This window comes from Neoarius graeffei, chromosome 25 (genome assembly GCF_027579695.1).
Source record: "Neoarius graeffei isolate fNeoGra1 chromosome 25, fNeoGra1.pri, whole genome shotgun sequence".
Taxonomy (NCBI): domain Eukaryota; kingdom Metazoa; phylum Chordata; class Actinopteri; order Siluriformes; family Ariidae; genus Neoarius; species Neoarius graeffei.
In genome coordinates this window covers 58,008,122-58,028,045 of record NC_083593.1, presented here as the reverse complement: position 1 = coordinate 58,028,045, position 19,924 = coordinate 58,008,122, and the positions used below count along the sequence as shown (strand labels likewise).

Below are 19,924 nucleotides of genomic sequence, written 5' to 3'. Positions count from 1 at the left end.
GAGTGCTTATGCTGCCGGGAACGTGGAAAAACTCGCGCACTTGCCTCTTCAACAGATTTCGGTCAGTCAGATTGTGTGCAGATCTGTTTGTAGGTTGTCTCGCGAGGTTACAGTCCGCAGAATGAGGCGTCACGGCAGCGCGACTCGTACCGGGGATAGAAATATGAAAAGTTACCTCCCTGCATTCAGTCACATAGGAGTAGATCAGCTGTTCTCTCTTCCCTCACTGTTTATCAGCGACATCAGTATTATCTTTCCCCCTACACGTTTCTGTTAGAGAAATAGAATTTTAAAAAAAAATTTTATATAAACTTAATCTCCAGCTAGGGGCAGCTTCAAGTCTTACTCGCTATGCAGAGCTTCCGTGTCTTGCGCCCAAATGACGTCAGAGCACTGCCGGAAACGATCGGGGGGATTTTTCTGATTTGGTTAAAATATTTTCAATGGCGGCTTCCATGAAATCGTCCATTCTGCATAGAAACTGGCTTTCGGAGATGGATATCTTAGTTGTGTGAGCTGCTTATTTTCAATTATTCTCATGAATCGTTAGTTTATATCATCATCTATCTTCATAACTGTATTTTAAAAATGGGTTTTCTTTTAATCTGCAAGTAAAATCTGCCACAAAAAAGTTGAATTTAAAAGTCTATGAAAATAACTCTCTGGATTAATGATGTTTGAGTCTGTTTTTAAATTGAATTCAAAAACCTACAAAAGAACGTGTGTGTGTGTGTGTGTGTGTGTGTGTGTGTGTGTGTGTGTGTGTGTGTGAGCGAGAGATTCTGTAGAATGGAACAATACAACAGATTCATGAATATAAAAACAATTTTGTTGCTCTTGTGTGTTAAATTTTATCCCCCACTGGCCAAAAAGCCTAAAGGGGGATTAGGTCGTGGTGGTGGTCATCTGTCCGTCCGTCCGTCCCAGGGAAGGGTACTCGCCTTCTGAAATCAACTCCTCTCACGATTTTTGGAGGAATTTCACGAAACTTGGCAGGATTCTTTGTTATATGTCAGTAATACGTATATTGCAATTTCGTTCAATTCAGTCGTATTTTCCCAGAGTTATGGTATCGTTGCCAGCGGGGGATATTGTGCTCTCAGAGCACTTTTTTCCCCCTTCCAGAATAGGAATAGAATAGGCATGGATTAAAGTTTTCCGTCGCTACGACAGATTTCCGTCAACTGGGAGCGCTAAAGGTCAATAATGAGAGTGATGCAGATCTGAGGAAGAAAAAAAAAGGGTGGGGGGTAGGCCCATAGGTCTGACACCGATGTGATTTAGAACTTCACCAAGCTGCTGTTGTTGAACCCTTTCTTGTGCTATGTTTGAGTATATGTAAAGGAATAAGTTGTTGCGCTAGATAGGCATAAATAAATAAATACAGCCTCCGCTACTGTCTAGTCCCGGGGAGGCTCGGTGTAGGCAGCGAGCTGCGGTGCTCTGCCTGAGTTTCGTTTCTATCGTCGGCTCCAGCCCGGCTTTGCACACTCGTAGCTCGGGCAGAGGAGGTCCCAGCCTCTCCAAACTTGGCAGCCAGTGACCTCTGCCCTCTCCCCAACGAACCAGCGCTGCCAGGGTGGGCCAGCCCCGCGCCTCGGGACGCGATTCACCCTGAGGCGAGCCGCGGCGCTCCGCATCAGTTTCCTTTTAACGGCGGCTCCACTGATGAAACAATCTGGCTGTCCTACTACTAGGCGACTATTTGCCTACTACTAATACTAGGCCTATTGTAGTAGTAATAATAATGATATTTGCCTATTGAAAGGTGATCAGGTAAAAAAATCTAAACAGCCCTGTTGAAGCTGCAGCAAGACCTTTGCTATGAAGCCTTTTGTAGGTTAAACAGGCTTCGGCAGACAATGTTCTGGAAAGGCTGTGTTTTTCTTTGGTTTGATTAGCCTACGATTTAATCTTTAAACATTATGGTTTCAGCAGTTCGCTTAAACATTGGAGGCTGCAGAGTCGGGCTGCAAGATTTCCCGACACTTGTTTAAGATGCCAAGCTTCATAGTAAGGAGAAAATAATTCCACAGTATTTAGTGTCTCGTCAGTCTCAAAAATTAATAGTGAAGGACCAACGCGAATTAAGTCCCAAAAAACCATCTCGTAGGCCTATATTTTACATTTTCAAAAAAGTCTGGAATTGGAAGTCGGTCAGTGGAGTGTAATGAAGTGTCTCATTCACTAAGCACAAAAGGTCAGAAAACAGTGGAAGCCAATACTCCAAAGCTCAAAATTCAGGAAAGTGGCTCCGGTGTCGCAAGTGCACAAGAACAGTTATTTGAAAGTTAACCTGATGAATTTGTGCGTGCGCGTGCGATTTCATGAAGAACCGGGACAATTGGCATTTGGTGAAAGATTCACACCTCTGACTCATTATATTCGCGCGTGCCCTCTCGCCCACTGTTGCTTCGTTTTCCCGATTTACACGCGTGTCTGAAGATGGAGTTTTCAGAAATCTCCACTCTGCCCCGAGTTTGCGAAAGTAGCTGTTTTCAGTGACTGAAACCTCCGTATACAGTACCAGTCAAAGGAAGGAATCATTTAGTAAACTTTTAAAATGTTAATCAAACCAAAATATTTTAGATTCTTAAAGTCGGCACCTTTTGCTTTTGATTACAGCTTTGCACACTCTTGACATTCTCTCAATCAGCTTCATGAGGTCATCACTCGAAATGGTTTCCCAACAGTCTTGAAGGAGTTCCCAGAGGTGCTGAGCACTCGTCGGCTGCTTTGCTTTCACTCTGCGGTCCAACTCATCCCAAACCTTTTCGGACTGACTGACCTTCCTTTCTTAAAGTAATGATGGACTGTCATTTTTCTTTACTTAGTTGAGTAATTCTTGGCATAATATGGATTAGAGCAGTACTCAAATAGGGCCATTCACTGTATACCAACTCTACCTCTTCACAACACAACTGATGGTCTCAAACACATTAAGAGGTCACGAAATTCAAGAAATTAACTCTTGACAAGGCACAGCTGTAAACTGAAAGCCATTCCAGGTGACTACCTCGTAAAGCTGACTGAGAAAATGCCAAGATGTGCAAAGCTGTCATCTAAGCAGAAGGTGCCTACTTTGAAGAATCTAAAATATAAAACATATTCTGGTTTGATTAACACGTTTGTTTTTGTTTGTTTGTTTGCCAAATAATTCCATATATATATTTCTTCATAATGTCGATGACTTTAGTATTAATCTACAATTCAGAAAATTTTAAAATAATGAAAAACCACTGAATTAGAGGTGTTTCCAAACTTTTGACTGGTACTGTAGGTGTGAATGAGAGGTGCAACTGAATAAATAAATATGCGTCTTTTTAATCCGGCTACATGTAGGCTATCACTGCGCAAAGCCTCTAATGTTGAAATGATAGTAATATTTGTTAAAATAATAGTAGGCTAATTTCCACATTAATTGGTAAAATGGCCCGAGGGATGTGATGGGGGGATGGCCGTTTTATAAGGGGGATGATTTGAGATTTTTATTTCAGAAGGGGGATGCCCCCCCCACATCCCCCCTCAACTCGAGTACTGCGTATAGGCCACCTGACATAGGCCCTTCGATTTCCATCACTGGAGCGCGTCAAATTCCTTTCGGTTTTGCCAGCATGGACGCGCTTCTTTTAAATGAAGGCACAGATGTGTCAGACATCGACAAAACAGTAAAGAATAAGTGGAGATGGGCTTGGCGAAATGAAATGGGCGATAATGGCAAGCTCCTGCTGCTGTGCCAAGGAAAAAGAAACAAAAACAGGCATCAGGTGTTGCCAAACTAGATGCCTTTGGCTTCACTGCGAAGAAGCAGAAAAAGTGAACTTTCACTTTACTTTTCTTGTTTCCTGGCTTTATTTCAACAGATTTTATTTTTCTTTCTGTTCCACTCTTTTGAAAGCATGGTTCAAGTTCGACTGCACTTGCACTTTTCTCTGAACCACTGTTGTGCATTACTAAAGTATTGTTGAAATAAATTTGTACTTTGCGCTGAAAACTTGATGTTTCATCATTTATAGCCAGTAATGACAATGGTCAAGTCTTGCCTTAGCTTTAGTCATTGTTAAAATTATGTAAATGTACTATAAGTAGGGGCCGAGGGGATAATGGACAACACGGTGTTTAAAATTTGACGCATCACTGACGTGGTAGGGGCCAACGACATGGAGCTTTTTTTTTTCAGTCAGATGATTTTTTTTTTTTTTTTTTTACTTTAATCCATGAATAGGTCTTTGTCACAAGTACAATGAAATTTAAAGTGCTCTCCAGGCAGTGCCTCATTCATTGAGTCTCCTAAAATATAATTTAAGTTAAAAAGAATACATAGAAAACATGTAACCGTAATAGCAGCATACATGAACACACACACACACACACACACACACACAGTCATTGCAAAAAAAGACAGTACAGACATATAGTTGTCATATGAACATACATCTACACACATGCATACTTCCTGTCATTACGAACACACCCAGTCTCATCTCATTATCTGTAGCTGCTTTATCCTTCTACAGGGTCGCAGGCGAGCTGGATCCTATCCCAGCTGACTACGGGCGAAAGGCGGGGTTCACCCTGGACAAGTCGCCAGGTCATCACAGGGCTGACACACAGACACAGACAACCATTCACACCTACGCTCAATTTAGAGTCACCAGTTAACCTAACCTGCATGTCTTTGGACTGTGGGGGAAACCGGAGCACCCGGAGGAAACCCACGCGGACACGGGGAGAACATGCAAACTCCACACAGAAAGGCCCTCGCCGGCCACGGGGCTCGAACCCGGACCTTCTTGCTGTGAGGCAACAGCGCTAACCACTACACCACTGTGCCGCTCACACACCCAGTCATCAAAAAAAAAAAAGACAGTACGGACAGACAGTAACCATATGAGCATACATCTGCTCACATGCTTACTTTGTCATTACATCGGTCTGTTTCAGTCAGGTTTTGTATTGCACATTATTTAGCAGCACTGAGGGTTATTATTGCAGTTGGATAAAAACTGAGAGTCTATTTGTGCTTGTGTGTATTGATCTGTACCATCTGCCTGAGGGACCTTCTTGCTGTGAGGCGACCGCGCTAACCACTACACCACCGTGCCGCCCACAGTTTGCTTTTTCAGTTTAAAATTTGTCTAAAAGATCCGACTCAGGCTCGATTTGTTCCCTGAACGACTCGTCGCTCAGTTTACCAGAAGTGAAAGTTGGATTTACTGCTGAATCACCGAGCGTTTAAACAGAACCAACAGTGAGAGAAGCGCGCGCGCGTGTGTGAGAGAGGGAGTGCGAGTGCATGCGTGTGAGCGAGGGTGTGCGTGTTTGTGAGAGCGTGCGTGCGCGTGCAAGGGTGCATGTGCGAGAGCGTGTGCATGTGTGTGAGTGAGGGCACGCGTGTGTGAGCGAGTGTGTGTGTGTGCGAGTGTGTGTGTGAGCAAGAACATGCCCGTGCGTGTGAGCGAGGGCCTGCGTGTGTGTGTGTGTGTGAGAGAGCGAAGGCCCGTGTGCGTGCACGCATGTGTGTGTGCGAGAGCTCGAGGGCATGCGTGAGCAAGGGTGTGTGTGTGTGTGTGTGTGTGAGCGAGGGCACACGTGAGTGAGAGTGGCTGTGTGCGAGGGTGCGCGTGCGTGTTTGTGAGAGAGAGTGCGAGGGCGTGCGCGAGTGAGAGTGGGTGGGTGAGAGCGAGGGTGCGTGAGAGTGGCTGTGAGCGAGTGAGAGTGGGTGTGTGTGAGTGAGAGAGCGCGCACATGTTTGTGACCGCGAGGGTGTGAGCGAGGGCGTGCGCGCGTGTGTGAGTGAGCGAGGGTGTGTGTGAGAGATAGATGGATGGTGGTTTGCCTGGAAAGCTGCATGTCGGCGGTAAATGAAGTGTGCTCTCGATAGACACAGACGACCTCCTAAGTCCGACAACTCACAGGACAGTCAGACAGCAACTGATTTAAAAATAAACAAATAAAATAAAATAACCCTCGCTTCAAAATACACAATGAATAAATGGAGATGATGGATGACGTGTGTGCTTCTGTCTGTGTTTTTTCCTCCTTAGTATGAAATTCTGCTCTGTGTGCAAGACCACGATGATCCGGCCATCGACGTGTGTAAAAAGCTGCTGGGGAAATACCCGAGCGTCGACGCCCGCTTGTTTATAGGTAAGCACTTTCAGAGCGCAGGTCAGCGTGTTAATCAGCATGTGAATGTCATTCGCGTCGAGGAACCAGTTGAGTCCCCTCACGTCCTCGCTGCATCTCCCTCATGAAATGATTCCTCCTGTGGGGCCTTCAGGGACCAATCCAGATCGTTTAGAAGATCTCCGAGCTGCGCCTCTGAAACTCCGAGGAAATTGATTCTCGCGCATTAAAAACAGGAAGTGACTTCGTACCTAAATCGTCTGGGGGCCCGTTATCTTCCTCTCACATGCCCTTATTACGAACAGCGGTTCATGTGCTCACAGTGGCATGAATTAATCAGGGAAACATGACTGGAAATCAGGATTAACTGATAAAGGGGAGGCCCTTACTGAATATCACATGCTTGTTGCTGGTTGGACACGGAGTGTCACATGATTATTACAAGGAAAAAGAATCACGCTTTTTCTCTCTGTTATCTAACAATCAGATGAGACGCATCAGTGCCCAAGCCTAATTTTTTTCCCCTTCTTTTTTTGTGACAAAAAAAGTTGTTCATTTCTTAAATTTTAGTTTATTCTACTTAAAAAAACTGATTGGCGTGCTTTATGGCTAAAACTTTATTTTAAAAAATAGTCAAAGCATCTTTAAATTTCTTGAAGTCTCATTTTTGTACATTACTAATGAACTACACACACACACACACACACACACACACACACACACAGGGAGGTGTTTAATCGTCCTTTAGCTCTTCAGCTCACATGACTGCCTCATTAAAATGGCCGCTGTGCCTGTACACCGCCATGTTGAGGTTAAACACGTTACTGAAGCCTGTTAGCAGTGGCACAGCGAGGCCGTGCTGGGGTTCAGGAGGAAGGCGTCTCTGAGAACACGGCCTCCACGCTGCTCTGTGTTTTAATAATGAATATGGATTATTTTTTTCTGGTCTGCTTTCAAGTGGTTCAGTGTTGGTGGTTAATGTTTGTTTGAAGCTCAGAACAGCTCCATATCTGATCGAGCTGCAGAAGAGAAGTGGAAAAAACAGAGACGTGACATGCTCTTCCTCTGTCTGCTCTTTCTCCCCCCCCCCAAGGCGGTAAGAAGGTTGGCATCAATCCAAAAATAAACAACCTCATGCCAGGTTACGAGGGAGCAAAATACGACCTGGTGTGGATCTGCGACAGCGGCATTCGAGGTAACGCTTCTGACACGTTCTGCTTCTAAACACGAGTTCAGTGACGTGAATCTGTGACTGTAGTGCAGCTGCAAATTTATATAAATACATCAGTGTTTCTGTGGTAACGGCTCATTCACAAGGATGAGTACAGCGAGTGCTCTACGTACAGTACAAAAAAAATGTTTCATCGTCAGTATGGTGAAGGGATCAAGTAGAACCCTTTAAGGAGGATAATAACCCTTCGTCCTCCCACTGGAACTCATTTAGTAGCACGAGAACCCTTAGTCCTCCAAGTAGAGCCCTTTAATATCAAGCTATTTTTAATCAGTTTGCAGCATGGAGCACAAAGTGCTGGTGATAAAGGAATGATTTTAGAGAGTCAATATAAGGAGAACGTGAGGTTTTGCAAACTGGAGATATTTAATGTGGAACACACAGGAGATTTTCAGAGGAAATCAGACATTTAATAATCGTTAATAGTTGATAGGTAAGCTAGCTGATTAGCTGGGGTTGTTATGGTTGGGGTGTGTGTGAGACATTAGCTGGCTGACTGGACACCTCCCACCAGTACCGGTACAGAGCGTGCGCCAGTCAGCATTCTTTTTTCCGTGTTAACAGTCCGTGGTGTGTGTATCTGATTTTCCCGCAGTCAGGCCCGACACGCTGACTGACATGGCCAATCAGATGACGGAGAAGGTGGCTCTGGTTCACGGCCTCCCCTACGTCGCAGACCGGCCGGGATTCGCCGCAACGCTCGAGCAGGTGAGCTCGTGTCCCGAGTCCGTGTTGAGATTTGAATATTTAAATGGATTTGACTGGTAGCGTGAGTGAGCTAATCACCGAGCACACGGTGACCATCACTTCCTCTGTTCCACCACTGCAGCTCAGATCCTCACAGCCTTCATCATCACCACCACAGTAATAACGAGCAGCGAGTGTGAAACGCCACCACTGTTCCAGGTGCACTCAGGATGATCAAATCCAACACCAGGCTTTAATCCGTGTGTGTGTGAGAGGGGGGGGGGAGAAACACAGATCATGACCGAGTAGTGTGTGTTAGAATCTGGATGTTCTGGAGACAGTAAAGATGCTGTTATTGTAAACACACACACACACACACACACACACACACACGCGCGTGCTGCCGTGCAGGTTTTTCTCTGAGTGATGAAATGGATGAATGAATGATGTAATGTGATGTTAGTGACGACCCGCTGACTCGTGCTGATCCTTCAGTTTAACAGGCGCTGGGGTCTCTGTCTGGGGTCTTCTGTCGCGTCCTGTTTCTGTCTGTATCTTGTGACCATCTGGGCGGAGTTTTGTTAAACACATCCTGTGGTTGCCTCCCTTTGATTGGGTTTATATCCTCAGTATAACGACTCGTGTTAATAATTAATTTGTGAGGTTTTGCTTCTCTGGTGCTGCAGTGTTTTGTGACGGTAAAACTGGAGATCTGATTGTTTCAAATGCGTCCAGAATTTAATTGTTCTTTGGAAAACTGAGGGATGTGAGGAAACGCCCGGACTCCACCCTGCAAGTGTGATTCACTGCATATCTCTGGATGTGTGATGCGATTTTACAGAGTTGTGTGCAGCTTTTTACTGATTGTGGAGAATGATCTCTGGGGTTTGTCTCTCCGTGCACTCGAGCTTGTGTGTTGTAAAATATCACAACCGTGTGTGTGTGTGTGTGTGTGTGATTGCCTGTCCTGTGTTCCTGCAGGTATATTTCGGAACATCACACCCTCGCTCCTATATCTCTGCTAACGTGACGGGGATTAAGTGTGTGACGGGGATGTCGTGTCTGATGAGGAAGGATGTTCTGGACCAGGCTGGAGGTCTCATCGCTTTCGCTCAGTACATCGCTGAGGATTACTTCATGGCCAAAGCCATCGCTGACAGGTTTCATTTCTTTATCCTGAATTTCAACTTTTTTTTTTTTTCTTTCCTTAAAACCAGTTTATAATATTTATAACTCTTCCCATTGTGTAATTTTCTGCTGTCATGCCTGACCACTCATGAAAATGAGCTCCTTCTCTTTTGTCTTTCAGGGGGTGGAAATTTTCCATGGCGATGCAGGTAGCCATGCAGAATTCCGGCTCGTATTCCATCGCCCAGTTCCAGTCACGCATGATCAGGTATGGCACGTCTCCTTCTGTGTCTCGTCTGTCCTCGCCACCAAGTAAACACTCAGAACATTTCATTCCCCACACGCGATTATTCAGCTTTTATTTTATTTTAGCTTTCATTATTTTTATATCCGGTTCTTTAACAGCACTCGCATCACTGTTGTTCATTTTTATCACACGACTTTTCGCTTCATATCTATTACACTGATTTTAAATTTGCATATTTTGAGGTGGAGCTACACCTGAACGGTGTGATGTCATTAAATAAATCCTGTGTTCTCATTATTACAGTATTATTAGTTACATAAATATTTATTTATTTGGTCTTGTTTACAGTTTAACAGCCACAGAACGATTTTCACACCATTTATTTATTTATTTATTTATTTATTTATTTATATAGCAGATTGATTGATTAACATTTCAGGTTATACTGTGTGCTTTTATTCGGTTGTTGCAGGAGCACGCGTCAGATCGTTCCGATTTCTCTCTTCTTTACAGCGTTGTATCTAGTTTACTCAGAACTCAGACAAATTAGAATGTTACTGAAAATCACATCTCTGAGACAAATGTGCCGTAACTGAAGGCTCACCTGCCACATCGCACACCAGCGCATCAACCTCGCAATCATTTCTGGTCTGCTGATTGGCTGAAACATTAACAACTGAACCTTCTCTGATACAGCACCGTGTTAATGAGTCTGAAATGTGGCACTAACAGGATGGTTTTAGACGAATTTTAAACCATTATTATGATGATGTCATGTGGTTGCTGTAGATGGGCGAAGCTGCGCATTAACATGCTCCCTGCCACCATCATCGAGCCCATCTCCGAGTGCTTCATGGCGAGTCTGATCATCGGCTGGTCGGCCCATCACATGTTCCGCTGGGACATCATGGTGTTCTTCATGTGCCACTGTCTCGCCTGGTTCATCGCTGACTACATTCAGCTCCGAGGAGTTCAGGTAACGCCAATGCCTGTCTGACCGCACGAGACGCCGTTTATACACGCGGTTTATACACGCGGTTTATACACACTTGCCTACGTAGCCTAATAATCCGACTGGGACCTCCATCAGACTAACTTGGCTAGTTTACTGATGGTTAGTTAATGTTAATGACGCTGACTGAATGAATTTGAATCTTCAGATGTTCATAGATTCAACTTTTAACTGAAACTATTGACCACGCATCATTCAGAACATTACGAAGCGTGAAGATGTCGATGGCCGACCTGTCTGCGTCACGCTCGCTGTTTCTTGTTCCTCAGGGCGGTCCTGTCTCCTTCTCCAAGCTGGACTATGCTGTGGCCTGGTTCATCCGGGAGTCCATGACCATCCAGATTTTCCTCTCGGCTCTGTGGGACCCCACCATCAGCTGGAGGACGGGGCGCTACCGGCTACGCTGCGGCGGCACGGCCGAGGAGATACTGGAGGTATAAAGGGGAAAAAGCAAACCTTGAAGCAGCGGATACACTTATGACAAAACAGGAGGTGAAGAAGAAATGGGTTCGGACAGAACACTCAGAGATAACAAATAACTGCTCATAATCATTTCAGATTTACCTGTTGAAAGTTTTAAGAAGTGAATTTATTTATTTATTTTTTTGCTTTGTGTTTTTTTTTTTCTCCCCCTTCACGTTTTTAAGAGCCTGTGGTGTGTGTCGGCGGTGTGAAGCTGAGTGTAATTGAGTGTTTGTTTTTGGTGCTTTTGCAGCCCTTGCACTCTGAGGCTCGGAGACCCAAAAAGAAAAAATATCAAAAGATAGAGGAGGTAAAGATAGAAGAAGAAGAGGAGGAGGAAGGCGTGTCTTAGTCATTCAGTGAATTTTCATTAAAAAAAGTTTTATTTATGTTTTATGTCTTGTGGTTCTGAGCAGCACTGCACGCACCGGTTTGTCATTCGTGGTGATTTAAAGTCAGGATGAATCGATCCCGATACCACTCTGATATCATTAAATACATCTCCAATACTACATGATGTCACGTTACGATGAAATGAACGCAGGTTTCAGTATCAATGAGTACAAAAAAAACCATGATTCGTTCTGAAAACACACATGATGTCAGTGTGAGGCGCTGCTTCAGCAGATCAACACAGGAGGAAAGTCAAATGCTGGAGTTTTGGTCTCATGTCGTGGTGTTTTTTTTTTTTGTTTGTTTGTTTGTTTGTTTGTTCCCCCCCCCCTCTCCACACGTCTCTGTTGCCTTTAAATGTTGGATGACTGAACGTATAAAATTTAATCTGCTAACAAAAATATTTCAACCCACAGCGTGACCCGAGCTCGATCAGTATTAGTGAGAGATTTCAGTTACGGTTCAAATCCTCCAGTCAGCACACAGTGAAACATTTCCACCACCTACAGAGTCGAGACACCAATATTTATTTGTGCCACTAGGATTTGATTTTTTTTAATGCTTTATTTTGATCTCGTAAATCAAGCGTCAAAGCTGAGTTCAGATTTCAAATTCAGCGCATCACATTCGCATCATTTCCTGACTGCTGATTGGCTGAAACAGTTAATGACTGAACCCAGCACAGTATTACTCTGAATCTGATGAACTGAATTTGAAACAAAATTTTCAGCACATTTCAAATTTTAATTTATCTGAATTCAGGGATTAAACCTCAGAACATGGAGTGAAATCAGAGTCAGGAGATTTGCTGCATATTTGAAAGAAAAACCAGCACCGATTTAATATCAACAGAACCAGTATAAATTTAACCTCTTTACAATTCAGCTTACACACACACACACACACACACAGATATCTAAAAGTATTTTTTTAAAAATCAGCTGCAGATATTTTACACAAATTTAGGTTTAAGTAAAAAATCACTTCCAGATATTAAATAAATGATTTTAAATCAAAGAACAGCTTCAGATTAAAAAAAAAAAAATCAGGTAAATAAATCAGTTTAAAACAGTCAGTTTCTGATATTAAAATAAAAATTTCAGGTTGAAAAATATAAATGTCTGATATTTAAAAAAGGCTTCAAATTGGAGGTTAAAGAAATTCAATTATGAAATACAATTTCACTCTGATTTAATTTCACTCCAGATTTTTTTTTTAATGGAACATGAATCAAATTCACAAACTCTAAATCCTAGTGCCATAAATATTCCATTAGAAGGAACGCTGCAAGGATTTCAATTGTTTTGTTTTAAATAAATGTGCTGCCTGATTAAGTGTGAGCCCTGAGTGGAGGCGAACCAGAACACAGTTGCACATTAAACATGACCTTTTATTTTAGCTCGATGATGATGATGATCTCGTCAGATGGAGCTTTTCCTGTCCCAGACACACTGGATACGACTCATGAAGGGCTCTTGGCAGCTCTGATCGGTCGGATCAGACATGTTTGGGATGAACAAACTGGCTGAAAGGTAGAAAGTTTAGCTCCGCCCCCTGACCACACCTGTATAGTCATTAATGTGGTCTGTTACTACTGACACGATCATGACATGACACACATTCCTGTTTCAGACTCACTGTCTCTTTGGTTTTTATTTTTTCCTTCCCCACTCAGTCAGTAACAAACGCCCCGCCCCGCCCTGCCCCGCCCGACGTCTGCTGATTACCTCACAGGAGTGTTTCTGACCAGCACGCCTGATATTTTAGAATCTGTGTTGAATCCTGTTGCATTTCAGTGAGTGTGTACAGCCGGGTTTCCCCCCCGTGATGCGTTTCAGTGTGAATTACAACGTGAAGGATGATCTTTTGCAAAGAAGTCAAAATTCATTTTTAAAAACAAAACAAAAACCCTTCCTGTGTAGTAAAATCAGACCTGCCAACCTTCATGCACTTTTTAACCTCGGAGTATGCTGCTACACATCGTCCTTCAGAAATCTTATTTTCCTGAATATGACTCTGGAATGATTGACGGTTATGTGGGTGTGTCCATCTCTCTGATATTCGCCAACTGGCTAGAAGCCCTGCCCCCTGCCCCACGCCTTACATTAGTAATGTCTCGACTTCCCTGCTTGATGAAAGATGTGTTGATGCAACTCTCACTTTGTGATGGAGAACATTTTGAGTTAAATCTCACACTTGACAAATAATTGTAACAGTGGCTTTTAGTGATGAACTGATTAAAATGGCAGCTGCACTCCTGCACCACTTCCTGCAATTATTTTCTGATGAACTTAGTTGTTTCTCATTTTCAAAATGCACACAATTTAATCCGTCATGACCCTGACCAGGGAAAAGAATTCTGAAGATTAAACAATAAAACCAGGAAACGTACGACATCACACGCGAGCATCATAACCATAACGCGCTCCAGAAATGTAGAAATCAATGTAAAATTATACGTATAAATTCTGTTTGTTGTTGGCAGGTCTGTACATCAGCGTGATGCTCAGGGTTTTAGAGGGAACAAACCCCCCACCCCACCCCACCCCACCCCACCCCACACACACCCCGTGCTGATACTGACAGTATTATACTGGACATGATTCATTTTATTGAAGTTTTTTTTCCGTCATTCACTCAATTTAACAGGAGCTTAATGTCGTATTCGGTGTTTTGTGTAAAACCTGACACTTCATTCCAACACCAAGTTCTTCATCTGCTTTATTATTTTCTACCCTCTCCATCACAGTACGTTTCCTTTCTCGGCCCTCAACAGTAGCGAGGGATTTCTAAAACACATCAGTCAGCAATAAAAGTCTTGCACATCTGTTAAACTTTTCAGATTTTATGGAACATTTCAAAGTATCTTCATGAGCAATCTAGTGAAGGTGAGCAGCGTGGAATAACGGTGTCCCACAGTGTCGCATGTAAATACGTCTTAGTTCTGTATGTTGCTCTGAAAACGCCGCCCTAGTGATTAGAAATATTACAACGTGAATTTTTGGATCTTTGTCCGTCCTGAGCAAGAGTGTTTGAGAAGTGTGTGTGTGTGTGTGTGTGTGTGTGTGTGTGTGAGAGAGAGACACCCCCCCCCCAATACTGTGAGTGTATTTGTTGTGTAGCTCGAGGTGGGGAACTGGACAACACGACTGACTTTTTAAAATAAAAAATAAATAAATAAAAAAGTGTATGTGTAAAAGGCTGGTGGTGTGACCTACGCTGCAAACACCAAATTCCAAATTGGGGTCACCTTTTTTCCCCTCCTTAAACTTGACACATCATTTTTTTTTTGTGTGTGTGTGTGTGTGTGTGTGTCTGTGTGTGTGTGTGTGTGTGTCTGTTGTGCTGTAACACCACCAGCCTCGTTTGTGTGTGAAAGTTGTAGAAAAGTCCAGTTGTGATCCACCTTCACTTATTTTACACACTCAATGCTGAAGACCTGCTTTTATAAAATGAATAAATAAAAACCTGTACAGTGTATTTATGAATTGTTTAGATTGTTAAAATGCTTACTGAAGCTTAATTTATTCCTGAGCTGGATTTTTTGTTGTAGTTCCTCTTATGCTGTAAAGCAAACCAGAACTATGGCGCTTGTTTTTGTTAAAATCCAACATGTTCCTGTTTTTCCCATCAACTGTGTGTTTGTGTGTTTATGAGAAAAAACTTTCTAAAGTGCAGCAGGGAAACAGTCATTAAATTAAAGCTTTACCAAACCACTGAGTCACAAGTCTGAGTGAGTGAGGGAGGGAGGGAGGGAGGGAGGGGAGAGCGAGCGAACGGACGGACGGAGATGACACCAGGGACTAAGGGCTCTTTGGCCCCCAAATGGTTCTACTTGGATAACTAAAGGTTCTGAGGTTCTCCTTGACCCCTTCACCTCATCCACAGCAGCACACAGTTTTTAATCTGCTGATGTGCAGCGTCCACCAGACACGCCCCTGTGAACGAGCTGTAACTATAGCAACAATAACATATCGGGATGAATTCTCAACTGAAGTTTTAATCAGAAGATTGTTTTCATCACTGAACCTGAATCATAACCGGAATGTTGTGAGGAAATGTAAAATTATATATTTTAAAAATAATCATTTTGAAGGACCATTTTGCACTTTTGCCCAATGAATGCAAAAGTGATTTGGAAGGTAATGTAAAATTCTTTAAAATGACTGAGGTCACAAAAAATTATTTTACAAAAGAAAGAAATCTCATAGTGACCGTTTAGGAGCTCAGTGCAGATCAGCTCCAAACTGCTGAACTTAAAGCATATACGCAGAGCCATGGCCTCACTTTTTGTTTATAAATGCCTTGAGACCTCAAGAATGGCACAGGAATAGTTTTAAGCATTAACAATAAATCTAATGTAGTAATTTTTACGATTAAAGTGATTTATATAGGTAGCGGTCTGAGTGAATGACCTTGACATTTGTGACGTCACAGCAGGAAGTCTATCAGTCTCCTCGCCATTTCCACTATACTAAAACACAGCACTGACTGCAACTCCGATCCTCCATTTTGAGCTAATTTATCACCATGCCACATAGATGTGTTGTTGGCCGGTGCAGCAACACGACAGAAGGTGGATTTACGTTGCATTCACGGCCCAAGAATGTTCAAACCGCAAAGATTTGGATGCATTTTGTGAGAAGTTCATGGGCACATTGGGCGCCTACGAAGTGGTCTCTCCTCTGCTCTGCACATTTTACTGAAGACTTGTACGAGACCTCTGATCTGTTGAGGAGCGTTGGCTATAAGCCCGGATTGAAAGGGGGTGCAGTACCAACAATTAAAGGAAAAGAGAGGGGTTTTTTTTATTTTTTAAAAAGGAAAGTAAGTGCAGTTGCACCAGTTCTCCCGGAGTGTGAGCCGAGGGTTGTTGCTAAAACCTGGGACAGAATGGGACGTATTATCTCTCGGGCAGTGACCTCCCCGTGATTGTTGCTAAAACCGGTGACGTCTCGTCCTGGGTTTTAGTAATTGTCTGAGCCGAGCAGTGATGGCGGAGTACTCAGTATGGAGAAAATGGAGAATGAGTGGAACAGCCGTCTGATTTCTCCGCTGGATATGCTCACCTCAGCAGCAACATCTCGCCCTTCCGTGGAAGAAGCGAATGAACGGAGAACTGAACGAACAACTGAAAGTCAGATTGTTTCAAAATAATCTGCCACAAGATCGGCCTTCAAGAAGCGAGAACACAGACGGGTAAGCGCCGACTCTCATTTGGATACAAAACAACAAAAACACCACTCATTGTTTACCTGCATTTAGATTAACACATGTAACTTGCATTGTGTGTTTAAGCTAGCGGTATAGACCTTGTGCATGTGACGTCATGGTCACGTAATTATCTGTTGACACTGCCATATTGGGGATCACGCTTTCGCAAGTTTGTAAGTGATACCTGCTGTCGCGATGTCGTCTTCTCAAGTCTGCCTCTTGACTTGTGCTGAATCCCTGGATGTCACAGCAAAAAATCGCTATAGAGATAAGATTGCTGTCTTAGGGGTCGACCCATATATCAGTAAGAGTGAAACCAAGTCTGCGCTTGATTGTTCAAGTAATGAGCTGCCAGATGTAAATTACCCCGATGTATATCTCTATCTAATCAACACGCCAGGGGGTTACAGTGGTCGGTCACTAAAAGCCTACAAGTCACTAGAAGCGTACAGATATTTCTCCTCAGGATGGAGACGGAACGTGCTAGTTCATATGCGTGAAAAGCGTTTTGTTATTTCTTCACAGGTGCGTACCATACATTGACTTTTCAGAATAGATCTTATTTGCATATCGCTATTATCGATGTTGAAATGAAACATAATCCTGTTTGAACAAAAATAAGAACTTGTAGTAATACAGATAGTACCAGGGTCTAGGAATACTGCAATAGTAATATAAATAATTAATGACATTCAGTATTATATACTCGTGTCCCAGTCTAATCTCCATGTTTATAATCATAAATGTGTTACACTCTCAACGGCTCAGCAACAAACCACTCGATGTGCGGATCGTATGCGAGCAGGATGGGGTTGCTGTGAGTGGCCACTGCACATGGACGGCAGGTGTGGGAGAAGTCTGCTCTCACGTTCTGGAGCAGCAACACTTTTTGCTGTTAAAACTTGTAAGCTATTCCCTTTTGAGTATGGCACAGCTTTAGTGTTTCTAATATTAATTTTCAACTATTTAAATCAAATTGAGTAATTATATTTCATGTAATTGGATCATGAAATATAAAGCGAGTGTTCGCTTGGTTCCCAGTCAACATGTTTAACGGCAGCAATCCACTTCCTCCTCCGCTCTTGATCAGCAGGGAACCGGTAAAGCGATAAACCCTTCGTGCTTTTTCTGTTAGAGCTCCCTACTGCCACACAGCAAGCCATTCTGACTGAAAATGTTAATCACTCTCCAAAAATTTCCGTGTGTGAAGTGAGCTGTGGCTTGATACCCAATATGGCGGATAAACAAACTTGACCTCTGAACAGTTGAGGGTTACACCTGGAGGAAGCTCTGGACTCTTACAGTAATGCTTTTATGGCTGAGGACTACAGCTGACTTGCTAACTTTAGGACTGCAGTTGTCATGAACAGTTTTGCACTCAAGTTTCCATCAGTGAAGAGTTTATAACATCAACGAAACTGACTTCATGTTAAAACTGTTAATATTATAGTCAGGCTGTCTGTTGTTGCCCAAATGAGGATGGGTTCCCTTTTGAGTCTGGTTCCTCTCGAGGTTTCTTCCTCATGTCGTCTGAGGGAGTTTTTCCTTGCCACCGTCACCACAGGCTTCATCATTGGGGATAGATTAGGGATAAAATTAGCTCATGTTTTAAGTCGTTCAAATTCTGTAAAGCTGCTTTGCGACAATGTTTATTGTTAAAAGCGCGAAACAAATAAACTTGACTTATGACGTAGGTGCACAAGGTCTATAAGATTATTTAATTTGCTTCAGAATGTGATTGTCTCAGTTCATCTGATTATTTAATGAGCCTTTTACGTTTTATCAGTGAAAATGCATGCATGTACATGTATGTTGCATAAGTTATAGCACCCATTCTGTTTTAATGAGAGTCAACACACAATCAGTGAAGTCAAATCAGTTGAGCAAGTCGGTAATGCTATTTCTTACTTTCACCATAAATCTTTATTTATATGACTTTGGTCTATATGATCACCACATCACATTATCACATCACAGATCACATCACATTATCACATCACATTATCTCATCACATCACAGATCACCACAGATCACATCACATTATCTCATCACAGATCACATCACATTATCACATCACATTATCTCATCACAGATCACATCACATTATCACATCACATTATCTCATCACAGATCACATCACATTATCACATCACATTATCTCATCACAGATCACATCACATTATCACATCACATTATCTCATCACAGATCACATCACATTATCACATCACATTATCTCATCACAGATCACATCACATTATCACATCACATTATCACATCACATTATCTCATCACATCACAGATCACCACAGATCACATCACATTATCACATCACATTATCACATCTAATCACATCACATCTCTCCTCCTCGAGCTCAGTAAAGACGAGCACTTTGTCCTTTTCAGGGCTGGATAAAAGTCCTGCTCTCTGTTCACTCTCACTCCAGCTTAAAAGCGTCATCTCTTCTCTCCATCAGTAACATGACTGAGATAAATGTCAATTATGGGGCTGAGAGGGAAAAAAAAAGACAAGCTGCCACTGAAGGTCAAGTATCACCATGACAACACACGGCAGCAGCACAGCAGGCTCTTTCAGTTCTCTGGGTCTAAATTTATCCCACAGATGATCTGCACAGTGACACACACACACACACACACACACACACACACACACACACACACAGCATGTCAGTGAGGATACAAGTGCAGAAACTGAAACACACTTCTGGAATATTTGCTCTGTTAAAGTAGCACAGTTCCTATTAGAACCTCTGTTCTAAGAGTGTGTACTACCGGGGTGCAGTACAATCTCCAAATATTTCCTCATTATTTTGTTCTTAGTATCTAGAACCCATCTGGAGTTTAACATTCAGTTTCTTGGTGTATTTAAAACAACTCTGGTCCATGGGTTCTTTAAGGGTTCATTGGGTAATGAGGGGTTTAAACTTAGGTCTCCTTGGAACCCTTTCTTTCTATTAGAGGGAAAAAGTTTCGAGGGTTCTATGTAGAACCCTACAAAAAGGTGAGGGTTTTTTCAGCATCACAAAGGGTTTCAAGAGGTTTAACACTCAGCTCATCTGGGAGGGGAAAAAAAATGGAGGAACCCCTGAGTTTAAATCTCGTGTGTTCTCTCGCTGTGGTTCAGAAGGATGACCTGCACATGATGGGCTCCTCGGTGCTCGGGGATGTCATGTGACCTGCAGCTCCTCTAATGAGCTCAGTCTCATGCCCATGTGACCAAGGCAGGAATTTCAGCACCACCAACTTCTCTTTTCTTCTCAGCAACTTGCTCCAGAACCTGGAATCCTTTAGTTTAACCAGATTAACTCACTCCAAGATCAGATCGTGTAAACTCAGGGTTGCCAGGTCTGAGAAAAGCAGTACAGTGCCAGAACTTATGGTGTGATGAAGCAGAGTTCACT

At 42.9% G+C, this 19,924-nt stretch overlaps 1 protein-coding gene across 2 annotated transcripts in view; it reads left to right on the top strand.

Moving 5' to 3' along the window:
- ugcg (UDP-glucose ceramide glucosyltransferase) overlaps positions 1–15,005 on the top strand; it is a 61,103-nt gene extending 46,098 nt beyond the window's left edge. Inside the window, exons 3-10 of one of the 2 annotated variants that reach the window (XR_009651564.1) lie at positions 6,048–6,150; positions 7,223–7,324; positions 7,956–8,068; positions 9,029–9,207; positions 9,357–9,443; positions 10,212–10,398; positions 10,704–10,926; positions 11,150–15,005. Coding sequence is in view for 1 of the 2 variants with exons in the window: in XM_060909030.1 (XP_060765013.1) it covers positions 6,048–6,150; positions 7,223–7,324; positions 7,956–8,068; positions 9,029–9,207; positions 9,357–9,443; positions 10,212–10,398; positions 10,704–10,874 (942 nt within the window). In the remaining variant the exon portion in view is untranslated. Of the gene's footprint in view, positions 1–6,047; positions 6,151–7,222; positions 7,325–7,955; positions 8,069–9,028; positions 9,208–9,356; positions 9,444–10,211; positions 10,399–10,703 lie in introns of both variants that reach the window. The other variant, XM_060909030.1, reaches the window with a different exon arrangement.
- The last annotated feature ends 4,919 nt before the right edge of the window (positions 15,006–19,924 follow it).